Source organism: Netta rufina (assembly GCF_964035555.1).
Source record: "Netta rufina genome assembly, chromosome: 11".
Taxonomy (NCBI): Eukaryota; Metazoa; Chordata; class Aves; order Anseriformes; family Anatidae; genus Netta; species Netta rufina.
In genome coordinates this window covers 7350620-7363621 of record NC_140134.1, presented here as the reverse complement: position 1 = coordinate 7363621, position 13002 = coordinate 7350620, and the positions used below count along the sequence as shown (strand labels likewise).

General features: G+C 45.8%; 1 protein-coding gene across 2 annotated transcripts in view; it reads left to right on the top strand.

Annotated features, from left to right (window-relative positions):
* Window positions 1–13002, top strand: part of RORA (RAR related orphan receptor A) — a gene marked incomplete at its 5' end in the record, with an annotated part of 362061 nt that overhangs the window by 296370 nt on the left and 52689 nt on the right. Inside the window, one exon of one of the 2 annotated variants that reach the window (XM_084293076.1) lies at window positions 1763–1866. The exons of the other annotated variant lie outside the window; for it this stretch is intronic. Within the exon in view, the coding sequence (XP_084149202.1) occupies window positions 1836–1866 (31 nt within the window). Of the gene's footprint in view, window positions 1–1762; window positions 1867–13002 lie in introns of those variants that run through there. 2 annotated transcript variants of the gene reach the window in all.

The following is a 13002-nucleotide window of genomic DNA, read 5'->3' as shown; positions in this document are numbered from 1 at the left end:
TAGGAGGAAACTCATTTTGAATTGCATTTCCACAATGAGGTCAAAGAAAGCTGAAGTGTGAGTGGATGTGTTTGTGCAGCCCCAGCGCAGCTAGCAGATGGCCTGAGTTGGGATGTTGATAGCAACTCGGGGACTATTTTAAGTGTGCTCTTCTCTCTCTGTAATACTCGTTTTCCAGCCTTCAAAATGCGAGAGCTGTGTTTGCCACTTAAAATGTCTGGTGACCAACCTCCTGCAGCTTTGTGAAGCAGCCGTTGCAAGGCGTTTGTAGGAATGCGAAATCTGTGTCGCCTGCTTATTATCGGGGCCGTTTAGCACATCAGATGTCATTCCAGATTACCGGTTTCATTTCAGTTGGACTGGAAATAAATACAGATCAGTAATAATGTAATGCTGCGTACCTTAAGGTTAAATGTCTGACAAGACAACTAGCGCTAATGGACTGTGACATTTTTCAAGCCATAGGTCTGCCATTACTTGCTGTGTCGGAGTGCAATGTTTACTCTGCGTTACAATCTATTCAGACACCATTCTTCTCTCTTGTGCAAGGTATCTGGCTGCATCTGAATTGCAGAGCAGCCGCAGCAGCCACCCCCAGTAACAGCAGCGCTTTGCGGGGCCTGACCCGCTCCCAGCAGCGCTGTCAGTGGGACGTGGTTCGGTCCCACATGTCCTGTAAGAGTGCTGTTCGGTGCCTCGCAACTTTAAAACATGTTCTGCAGATAAATGTCTGTGAACATAAATCTCATCAGGGAGCGGATCTGCCGCTGTAACTTCTCTGGGCAGTGTCTCACTGTGCGTGCAGTGCTCTCGATAGAAGTGGTTTGGCGTAAGACAGGGTGACAAAGGCAGCTCTGTGTACCAGATACCTGCTAGGTTCATCCTGCTGCACCACAGTGCTCGTGGCATTTTTTAAGTCAGGCAGATTTAAGGCAGTATTGTGCAGTAATGGGACTTGACTGGCTAGACCGATGAATGTAAGTACACCTGGGTAGCTTCTAATCATGTTTGAATAATACTGTCCTGCATTAGGAGCTCGTTAGAGAAATAGGTAAGGACGAGCTGCTGTGGGCCATTTATTAGGAGAATGGTTCAGTGCCTCCCCCGTAGAAAGGTCCTTTCCACGCACTGAGATGCTTCCCCTGCCTCTCGTGTATCTGCCTTCCCTGCGTTTCTGCAGGCGCTTGTCCATGCCGCTCGTACCGTGCCATGCACTGTGCCGTCCCCTGCTCCGCATCTCGGCGCATCGCCGCCTGTCTCCTTGGGGATGCTGGGGCCGCGCTCCCTGCGGGCAGGGCAGGCTTTCCCCGCCGCCAGCCCCGCCTGCGGCCGGTGCCGGGCTCCGAGAGGGCTCCGGCACCCGCCCGTGCCGCCTTACAGCGCTGCGGTGCCGGGCCCCGGCCCGCCGGCGGCCCCGCTCGGCGCTGCGACCGCCCCGACCCCGACCGCCCGGTCCCCCCGCGTCCCCCCGCGGCTCGGGGCCGGGGCCGGGGGCGGGCGCTGGGGGCGGCGCTGCGGGGCTGGTCCCGGCCCGGCTGGGCTCGGCTCGCCCCGTGCCCGCCCCTCGGCGCCGCCAGGGGAGGGGAAGCAGCGAGCGGCGTAAACAAGGCGGGGGCCGGGGCCGGCGGGCGGCGCTCACATGGAGCCTCATCTGGGCCGCGGGATGGCGGCGCGGCGCGGCTCTGCCTCTGCCTCTGCGCTGGCAGCCGGCGGCGGCTGCTGCTGAGGCGGCTCTCGCCCGGGTCCCGGCCCGGCCCGCCTCCTGCCCGCCTCCTCCCCGCTCCGCTCCGCTCCTCGCCGCTCCGCTCCGTGCCCCGCCGCTTCGCCCCTGACAAATGATGTGTTTTGTGCTCGCCGCGATGAAAGGTAAAGGTAGGCGCTGCCCCGGCACGGCCCCGGGCTCGCTCGAGTCGCGGCCCCCCCGCAGCTCCCGGGGGGAGAAGGAAGGGGCTCGGCTCGGCGCGGGGCAGGGGGAGCTGGCCGAGCGGCACCCGGGGACAGGCGTCTGCAGGGAGAGCTGCTCGGCCCCGGAGGGCTTTGCGACCGAAGGGGAATGACAGCTGCTGAGCGGGGTGCGCAGCCCTCCCCTCTCCCTGCTCTCCGCCGCCAGCCCTCACGAGGGGCGATGCCGGACTGAGACCGAGCAAGTTTTCGATGAGGAATCCGAAGAGCAGCGGTGTGTGCCCAGTCCCTGCCGCGTCCTAATAAAATTGTGCCGGTGGTATAGATTTGCACTGCAGCGTTTTGAAGTATTACTTGTATTTAAAAAAAAAAAAAATCTTAAAACAGTAGTTGTCATATTTAGCGAGGATATTCTTCCACAGTAATCTCAGAAGAGCATCGCTGCTGACGTCTGAATTTAACGCTCTGACTGAAATTCACGATCCATTCCTTTTAAATTATTTCCATGGGTTGCATAGGTAATTTTTTTTTCTGAAGTTTCTCCTTTTCGTGAAATATTTACGTGAAAAAGAAGGTTAAACCCTGCATCGCTGAGAGCCTGTTTCCTTTTCTTTTTTTTTTTCCCTCTTTGCAAGAGCAGCAGGCAGTGCGCACCGATAGCAGAGCAGCGTTTGAAGCAGGGTAATTTTCAATTAGTGGGCTTCCTTTGCTTCTCGGAGGGAGCCAGAGTGAACAAAAAGAAAAGCACTATATTCATTAATCATTAGTTCTGCTGCATGTATTTGGCAAGAAGTTATAATTGGGTTGGTTCAAATACTCGCATCTGAAACAAAAGAAAATGTATTTTTTTTAAGTGTGAACTCCATGGCCATTCTAGCAGTCCCTTAGAATTTTACATATAACAGACAGCATGGTTTGTTAGCATGTCACTCGTAAGCCTGCCTCAACCACATAATCTAAAAAACTATTTTTATTTTTTATTTTTTTTAAGTACACCAGTTTTAAAGAGAATCAGAGTATAATTGCTTTATATGCTTTTGGACAGAGGCATGAGGCGGTATTGTAAAAGAGCAAGAAGCTGATTTTCAGCAACTCACCTTTGAAGTAATCTTTTTCTGTTCTTTTGGGAGTTTCGTATAAAGCAATTTCCATACTGATGTAAAACCTTGTCAGAGCCCATCTTTTGGATTTTCAAGTGTAATTTGGAACAGCTTTATTGTGAAGTCATTTAGGGCTTTGTCTTTTTTACAAAATGCTTCTACAGTAAATTTCATTCGTATTTCATTCCACTTAATTTTCTAGTGCATTGAAAAACTTTATTGTTTCGTATGTTTACCTTAATTTGCTGGATAGAGTTCAGCTGAAGGAAATGTGTTGTCATTTGTCTTGAAGTGACCTCTGACTTCCATGAAATAATAGATCAACAATTTTGTTATTTGAGAGATAGACTAGAAGGGTAGGGAATCCAGTTTTATATAAGCTCAAATGCACAAGGGAAAAATGCAAGATGCGTAGGTGAATTTAATATTTTATTTATTCTTGATGCTGAAATGGCAACTTTTGGGTCTTCTAAGCTTTTACGGTTGGTGTGTAGGTAAAGTACAGAAAATTATGGTCTGCAGAACGATAGTGAGATGTTTTTATCATTTTCTTTTTTCAAGCAAAAAAGAAAAGTATTCATTTCTCTTCAGTTACTTTCAAGGTACACTGAATGGGTACCATGTGAAATAAATTCTGAATCACAATTTTTTTATGCAACATAATGCTCCGTCAAACACGCCTGCTTTCATGTTAGAAAATACTCAGGTTTTCAGACTATATACAGGTTTGAATGAGTGAAAATTTTGGTCAGCTGGGCTGGTATGCTCCAAGAGCTGGGAAGTGAAGAGCAATCCAGTGAGGAGGCTGGAGGTGCCGGTGAAGCAGGCTGCGTGATAGGAAATGGAACTTCATGGTTTCGGGCAGAGAAGAAAGGCGTTTTTTTCTCTCTGTTTCTAAGAAAATAGGTAGTGGTGAAGCATCACAGTTCAAAAAGCTTGTGCAAATATTTTTAGGCTGATGGACCTTTAAAAATTGTTTACTAACTATTACAAGTCTGCCTAGAGGATTCAGGAAACCTTGTGTTGTTCGTTTATATACATGCAGGCCAGACTTAACTGGGTGAAGGTTTTAAGGGGGAGTGCAATTTCTATGCTTGACCACTGAAAGTTTGCAAAGAAATCAAATAATTTTGCTAACATATGCATTGGTATAGACCTTATTCTTGCAAGTCTTCTCGGGGAGAAGCTTCAAGGTTGATTTGAAGGAGAACGGAACTAAAGGCGATGAATCGGTGAGCAAATATTCTGCACTGGAGTAAAAACAAGTGGATTAGGTTATCGTGCCAGTACATAACTCAAGGTGAGCCCAAGACAGAGAGAGCTAGTCAGAAACTTGTATTTTACACGTTTTTGGCACCTAGTTTCTAGGGGGACTGACGGGAAGCAGGCCTGGGAGTGGTGAGAGCTGAAGTACTTGGCCTGTACAGTCATGAGGCCACAACAGTTTTCACTGTGATGAATTAATAAAGTACAGAAAGAAATCTAGCAATAGTTTTACAGTTCTTTAAATGGACATTTCTAAATGGCGATTTGTGGGACGTAAGGCATGAATCTCCTGTGCTTTTTCTACAGGGTATGTTTACTGTTAAGATAGAAGTGCATGACCTGAGCTACTAAATTCTGACTTATGCTGTGTTGGTATCAATGAAGTTGAATCTGTTGCTGCTTCAAGGGCTACATTAGAAGAATTGGTTGTTACCTTGCTGTGGGAAGAATTGTTTAACTGTCCAGGTCTGTGCTTGAACCTTTAGAAATACAACTTGTTTTCTGACTGATGCTGTTTCTGAAAGAGGGTTTAGGCGTTGAAAAAGAACTATTTAAGGAAATAGAACGCGTGGCTTTCCCTATTAGTGCAAATTACTTTCGTATCTTGCTGTATTTTTCCTGGCAGATGAGCAGGGCTGTAGTGCTGAAGGCTGTGAGCTTTTCTCACGGCGCCCTCCGTGCTCCGTCTCTGCAGAGCCAGCTCGCTTCGAGGCCTAGTGGAGTTTGCAGGGCTGTTTACTGTGGTTGAGCTTTCCTGAGCCTGCCAAGCCTGACCTTTTGACATGTTTTTTGTCATGTTTCTTGGCACTGACCTATCAGCACGTTTGTAATTACTCTCTGCTTTCACCAGTAAACAACCGTGCATGGGAAAATATCTTGACAGGGGTTTAAAGAAAGTTGCCTCACAAATTGAAGCATGTTTAAATCTGCCTTTGCTCTGGCAGTGTTGAGAGTTAAATCCAATGTAGTAAATACCCTAGTACAGAACTTGGTTGACTAAATATTAACACAGTCTGGCCTTTGGAATTGCTAGCTGAGAGGCTATTTTCTTGCTACTTTAATTTACTACGGCTGATCTGAATGACTGACTCGTACCTAAGACATTCATTGCGGCACATTCACAGGATACGATTGGCTTGAGGTTTATTGCTGAAATCTACGTTTCTGGCCCTTTGAAAGACTAAAGATTTGCAAGTAAAAAGAGGAAATCTGTCTTGATGTCTCACTCTGTGATAATCAAAGGCAGTTGCATGCTCTGTATAAGTCTCGGTTGGGGACATTCTTTCAAGTATGGACAATCTGTATGTCCTGTTTAAGTCAGTGATAACTGTGGGTGCTGAACACCTCACTAGATCAAACTTCAAACTTCTGTGCAGCTCTTGCCTAGCTGAAACGGCAAGCCTGTTCCGCCTGGCTGGCAATACGATCTCACAAATAATTCTTCCAGGCCAGTTCTGAATAAATAGGACAAAGCCGCAGTGACCTGCAGACACCATGTGAAGACTAATGTACCCTTTAAAAAAAAAAAAAAATCCTGAAGGGGTGAGGCTTTACAGGTAGGCAGGCAGGAATCACTGAATGGCCATTTGGGGTGCAGGTTCTGCACAAACATGAAAGCTTGCCCCCGTTTGGCTGGGGGGGAGGTGGCGGTGGGTTCAGCGTGCCAGACAGGGTGATGGCCTGCAGCCGTGCTTGGCTCTGCCTGCCAGAGGTGAATGTGTGTATTGGCATTTATTTGCTCGGGGAAAAGTGTCTGGAGACCCCAGCCAAGAACTGAGTCCTCTTTATATCAAGTTCTTCACCAGCATCTATGAAAAAGATGGTGTTCTTTTCTTATTCCCTGTTGCAGAGATCATTGTGTGTTCATGGGTTTTTGAGGCCTATGTAGCACCAAATTTTAACCTGAAGGGTTTTTAAATCTTCCTTATTGCTTCTCTTGCCTACAGTACACTGCAGAAATGATAACTATCATGTACTAATTACTGGCAGGGTTGCAAGTATTTCATCTTCACTACACTAGAGAACTCTAAATTGGTATATTTGTTTCTAAACTATACATTGCTAAATCAAAACTGTCAAACCTTTGTGTCTCCCATGAGTAGGTACATGCAACTTTGCCTGACTTTGCAATTCTGTATCTAGTATTAAAGGAAGTGGAGATGCAGTGTGTTTTTTTTACACATTCCCACGAGATAAGTTGTTGTAGTGTGCAAAATAACTGCATATAACAAAAATTAGTAAAGTCATTACAAGACTAGTCAGACTTGATACGTTTTAGCATATGTTGCTCTTTTTTCATTTGCAATAAGAGGAAAAAAAATAAATATTCACCTTTATTGTATTTATCTATGAGCAGTAATTTGCAGTTAGAGCTGATAACTCCGAAGATCAAACGGCCGGTAGTTCTCTCCTTTCATGAGTTGTCTTTTCCTTGAGGACTGGTATCTAAGGGATATGCACATAAGTAATGGTGCAGAAACTCTCTTCTTTGCCTCTTGTTCTTTTTTGAAGATCATTTTCCTTGATTTTGCAATAAACAGTAAATGGGGAAGGGGAGGATTCTGTTCTCCAGAACAGCTGTGTTATGAGAAAAAGGTGACTATATGGTGCAGAGCACTTTGCTCATTAGATGAAAAAGATACACAGGCTGAAAAACGTAAGCAGAAAGCCTTATTAGGGGTCCTGGCAGATGAATGCTTCTTATGCTGCATGCTGTTTTAAAGGGAGATTTGCCCGTGATTAATCAAGTCTTTCGTTTGCCCTGCGTTTTGTTTTTCTTCCAGTTTTCTCGCTAGAGGCATTTAGGCTAAAGACGTTCTACAAAGTACAGGTTGGCACGCTGGGTGCAGTTTCAGGCTGCTCCCCAGTTGGCTGTGCCTTCTGTCGAGAACACCAGGGGATGACTCAGGACGGCGGTGACTCACGGGGTGTCGCAGTGCTCCCCTCTTCAGAGCGTGCGGGAGCTGCAGTCCCGAGCCCACTGACAGCTGGCAGGCTTTGCACGAGCCAGTGCGCTGCAACAAGCCCCTTGCAGTGCCTGCGCTCTGCGCTGAGGTTGTGTCTGCACAGGTTCCCAGACAGGCTCCCGTTTTCATGGAGCAGTCAGCGTTTGCTTCCCTTTTCCTTCTTGGTGGCACAGGGAGCCAAAGCCTTCATGCTGATGGGAAGCAGCAAGGGGATATCCCAGAAAATCTGAGCCCGGTTTTAGTAAATTGCAGAGAATCTGCTCCATCCTGCTCCCCTCGCTTTATGCACGTGTACTCTCAGCTTAAAAGCACAAAGCTGGGACTTGGTTGTTAGCTGTGGAGGTGCAGTCTCTGAGGCAGCTGATGTTCTTTTTGCTCCTGGGCTGCAGCCTGATGTGAGAGCACTCCCATCAGAGTCACAAGTGTAAGGGCATCCCCAAGAAGTTGGGGGGCTCCACAGCAGTGCTGGAGGGGGTGGGTTGGCCTGCTGCCCTCACCATCAAACGCAGCCCATTTATCCTCTGCTGTCCATGAGTGCAGCTGGGTGCAGTTTGTCTTGGTGTCACCTTGCAGTGGTCAGCAGCACCCGCAGCTGACACCGTTTGACGTGCAGCCTGGCTCCACAGCACTTACACAGTTGACTTCAGCGATGTCTTGATTTTGCTGCAGATTTTTGTTTCTTTTCCTTCATGGTGGAGAGTGATGCAGGACCCGTAGCTTGTGGCTCTCCTGTTTTCGTGGATACAGCCTTTGGGCCTTTTGTCATGCTGCATATGTAGCCATCTAGGCTAAAATCAGTGTTGAGAGGTATAATCATCCTGGCTTTCATTTTAAGAGCATTTATCTCTAAGGTTAATTAAAGCTACTTGAATGTAAATAAGGCTAACCTCTTCACTTCTGAACAATGCAAATAGAATAGTCAGCATACTTATAGGGTATCAGCCATGTAATTATTGTGTAATATTTGTGTTCTTTGAAATGCCATGGTATTTATTGCCATTGAATCCTGGTACAAGGCGCTTCGTACAGCCAACTGGATGGCTCTTTATTTGCGCCCTTTGGAAGAAGTTGATCATTCTGCAGTGGGGGGGAGATAAAAGCGATGTTGAATTTTTACATAGATAGATGCTCTGCTGTTACCAAGGGTTTTTCAGAGGGTGTTCTTTCAAACTAAAGTGACCACAACCTGGAGTTTTGCCTGGCTGACAGCGTACTGCTGGCTGTATTCCTGCATGCCAGGATTGCTTTTCGCTGGCTCCAGGTGGTGCTCGCCAGAGGTGTTGCAGGCACCTCGCCCTACAGAGCGTGCACAGCAGGGGAGGGCAGGGTGTGTTTGGGCCTCTTGCCACCTTTGCTCACACCTAGAACATACAAGAGAATACTTTCTGTACTGTGGACTAAAAAAAAAAAAAATCAGGAGAAGGCCCTCCTATTTGCACTTGCTTTCTTCTACAATATGCTGTTTGTTTAGTACTCTTAAACCAGTATAGAGTTTGTTATTGTTGCTGCTGCTTTGTCAACTGCAAGCAGCAGAAGCCCATGGAAGGATGCAGTATGGCCACGGCTTCTGACTTCCATTTTGGGCAGAATTGTTGTAGTTCCAAATGCTAATTTCTGGACAGATTAAACAGGACAGTGGGAATAGGGTGGTATGCAGGCCCTCCACTACAGTTTGAAAGGGTGTTTGCAATACTGAATTTCCATCTCTTTCTCCAAAGCACAGTGAGAGTCAAGATTAACTCAGCAATTTTCTCTCGTCACCCAAGAACCATTTTCTGTTTAAGACCCAGTACAATTTGCATGATCCAATTAGAAATCAAGTTCTCATTGCATGTGGCATTAATTAACATCTGTGAGACTTAACATCAGTGGTCTTAGGCCCAGTTAACCCATAGCACAGTATCAACTCCTAAAACTTCTGTGAGATGATGTTTACTTGTTCCTTAATTTTGAGGCGAGGAGCACTCTTTTGCCCAGCCTCCTGTGCCCAGCCCTGTGCCTACTTGAAGGGTCATTTATCTTCCTCTCATCCCAAAAGGATGCTAAATTCTAAGCCCCAGGTGTTCTTTGCCTGAAGCTGGTAGTCCAAGTAGAGCATAGACAGCCCGGGAAAAGCACTCCCTTGTCATCAGAATATTTGGAGCTTCCTCTCTGTGCATTTCTACATTTGCATCCTTTACTTGTGACTTGCATTTGAATGATCTGAATTGCTCTACTAGTTGAAAGGAGCAGCAGTAGCTGCTCACTTCCTATATCAACTGTAATGTTACTCATAATGGGTGTGCTTTTCCATTCAGCTAAATTAATTAGCTCATCTTTGTCTGTGTTTGATTTGGCAGAGTGGTTATTGTGGGAAAACACATTTTCTAGTTAATTTATAGTGATTGCTTCAAGCTCAATTTGGGAATTAATAAATCCATCTTCTGCACTGCGCAAAGCTGTTTATTGTAGATTTCCACTGTTTTTCCCTTGTTGGACTAGGTTTTTCTAGTTTACTTCAGTAACGTCTGTGTGTTGGGTGCTGTATTACTAAGAAATTTTGGTGAGCATAAATGTCAGCGGAGCTACTCTTTGGTACGAGGCCTGGTATCTGGGGCCGGGGCGCCCTGGTGCTTTGGAGGTGTGTTTTGAAACCTCGCTGCAGCAGCACATCATGCTGCACCACACGAGAGGGGCAAACTGCTGGTGATCAGCTGGAGAAGCTGAGCTTATGCTCAGCGTTGTTTTCCTTTGGAGGGACACTCCCTGCAATTGTGGGATTGACAGAGATGTATTGTATTAGGCTTTGGGTAGAGTTTTTCTTGTACTGTGGGTACGTTATTGAATTAAAAGAAGCATTTGCTTAAAATATGAGTGCATCAGGATGTTTATGACTGCTGGATAGATTCTTGTATCAACAGATAATAAAAAAACCAGACAGGTTAATTAAAGAGCCATAGATCTTTCATTTGAGAAACCTCATATACATAGGCGCCTTCTGGATGGCTGCGGAAGCGGGCGCGGCGCGTTCTCCCTCCCGGCACTCCGCAGCCAGAGCAGCAGCTCCGCAGGGCGCCCGGGCAGGCAGCACCCTGGGCAGGCATGGGGCTGGGGCCCAGCGGCAGGAGCTGAAAGCAGATTGTTTTCCTGTCTCCTTATCTCCTGCCTCCTGCACGGGATGCACTGTTGGAAACTTAGGTGCAGCCTCTCTGTAACATGAGCAGCATTTCACTCTTGTTTTTCTTGGTGGGCTGTCTTGCTGCATGTTGGTCGAGTCTGGATGGGTGCTGAGAGCTTACCTTTTGCCTGGACCTGAAACGGCCCTGAGAATGTGATGTTTCCAGTCCTGCTAATGTTGGCTCTACTTAACCCTATTTCCTAAAAACCTGCAGGTATCTGTCGGAAGAAGCTGGCAGCTCCCGGTCAGGAAGGTGAATCGCAGCAGCTGGCTGCCCAGCATAGCCGCTGCCGGGGCGCTGCTTCCTTTGAGTGCCTCCAGCTCTGAGCACATCGGTTCTGTTCCTGAGCTGCGAGGTAGTTTGGGATACTGGGAATCACAGTCTGTGACAAACCTTCCGTTGTATAATCCTTTTTTTCTTTCACACTAAAAATGTTTCTTCACTTTACATTTTTAACTGGAGATTAAAGTGTGTGAAGTAGTGCAATTCTGTGGCTAGAACACTGGCCCCAGAAGTAGTACTGGTTTAGTGGTGGAAACATAGAGCTCAGTATGGGGGAAACTTTCCCTCCTTACTGTCACTGTCCCAAAATACTCTGATTTTCTTCCGATATTTGCCCTCCCAACCACACTGTTTATACTTGCAGAAGTGAAAAATAGCCAAACCTAAAGGTCACTCTAAAGCAGAGACCTTTTGAATGGCAAAATCTTACTCCGAAGGATTTCTGTTGTTATGATTGACTTAAAAGCCCTCACAAAAGAGCTTTGGGATGGAAACTCTTGTACGTCTCATAGGGACAGCTCTAGCGTGTACTGGTGGTAAACTTGCACTTCATAGCATGTTATTTCTGCCCACATTGATTAGAGTTTTGTAACAGAAGTCACTAGCTTTGTAATTTAATCTGCCTTGGTATTGTCAGATCTAAAATTTAGTGTCTGCTCTCTGCAGTATGGATGTTGTTATGACGACTGAGTAGAGCCTGAACGAGAAGATCCTGACGAAGAAAAACCATGAGAACTGGCTATGTAAAACATGCTGATACACTTGTTAAGGAGTGGTGAAGCACGCAGCTCCAATGTCAGTTGGCATTACGTGTTTGATGAGATCCTAATAAACTGCTATTGGTGCTTTTTACTGGCTGAACATGGTTCTAGCTCAGACCTGAATTGTCTAAAAGTAAGTGAGTAAATGCATACTTGGCTAGTTAATTATATTTTGTTAAATGCATTCAGATATATTAGCTCCTGCTTGCATTAATTTGTAATACTTGAAAAACATGATTGGATTTTGGTTTCCAATGAAGTTACCGTTCCAAAAGAGTAGCGCAGTTATTGTGGAAATTCTGAAAATGAGTTGCTGAGAAATCTGACTCATAAAGTAAGTGCCTCGTGAAATTTGAATGTTTAGAAGGGAAAATGACTGGCAGCTGCTCTTGTAAGCATGCTAGTTACAATAAAGTATAAAAGTTCAACATCAAAGAGATCACTGCTTAGTTTGTGGCAGACTTGTACATCAAAGAGCAAATACAGGACAAAAGGAACTGTAGAGATACAGTTCAGCCTTGCAGACAGGTCCCCGTGGAATGCTAGAGAGAGCTGCTTTCTTAATGTGGAAATTATCTCTGGTACATCTTCATTTCTGATTTGGGGACTAGGTAAGGTGGAGAATTCAAAGCAGTCTTTCAGAGTCCAGTCTTGCCAACATACTTGGTATGAGCGTCTGAGCTTACGTGATGTCAGCTGCGCAGTTTCTGTGTGTGCTGTGACTCAAGTGTATAAACACGGTCAACAGATTGGCAGTATGCTTACAACACCACGGTCTCGTTGGTTGGAGGGAGGATGGGCAAAAGTTGTACAAATGCAGAAATGAAAGCTAAGTGTCTGCTTCTGGAATAGTTTTTTATGTTATTATACCTGTGGTCAGGTACTGGATCATGTTGCCCTAAGAGGCTGTAGAGTCTCCATCCTTGGGGATATTCAAGCCTCGACTGTTCAGAACCCTGAGCTGTAGTGGATCCTGCTTTGGCAGGGGCCACACCAAGCAGCCTCCAAAGGTTTCTTCCAACATCAACTCCTCTGTGATTCTTTAAGAATAACACTTCTATGTTAAGGCAGCCATCTACCTATATTTCTAGTTAAGACTACTCCTAATACAAGACGTGATTTAGCCAAAAATGTGACTAGCTCCTACATAGTGGAAGTCCATGCAATATATTTTTGTTGTTGTTTTAATCTTTTCTGAACTTCTGCAACATGGAAGAAAGATGTGGTTTTGTGGATTCAGGCTTTTCATGGCTAGTGTATTAAAACACTAATACCTGAAGTCTCCCTTAAATCAAGGTGAAAGTTTGTGATTTTCTACCTTAGAAAAAGGAAAAGAAATACTGGCCATCTAGAGCACAGCTACTGTGTCTGAGCAAGGAAGGGTCTGAGGAATTTGTCACAGAAAATGGTTTGACCACCGTTGACCAATTGCGGTAGTATCATGTTAAAGTTAGCGGAGGTTTTGCGATGAATCTGAATGCATGTTTTAATACTACAGTGAAAAGTAGGTCACGTCAGTTCTTCAGCTCCATCCTTTCTTTTTCATTTGTGTTTCTTGTCTATATGT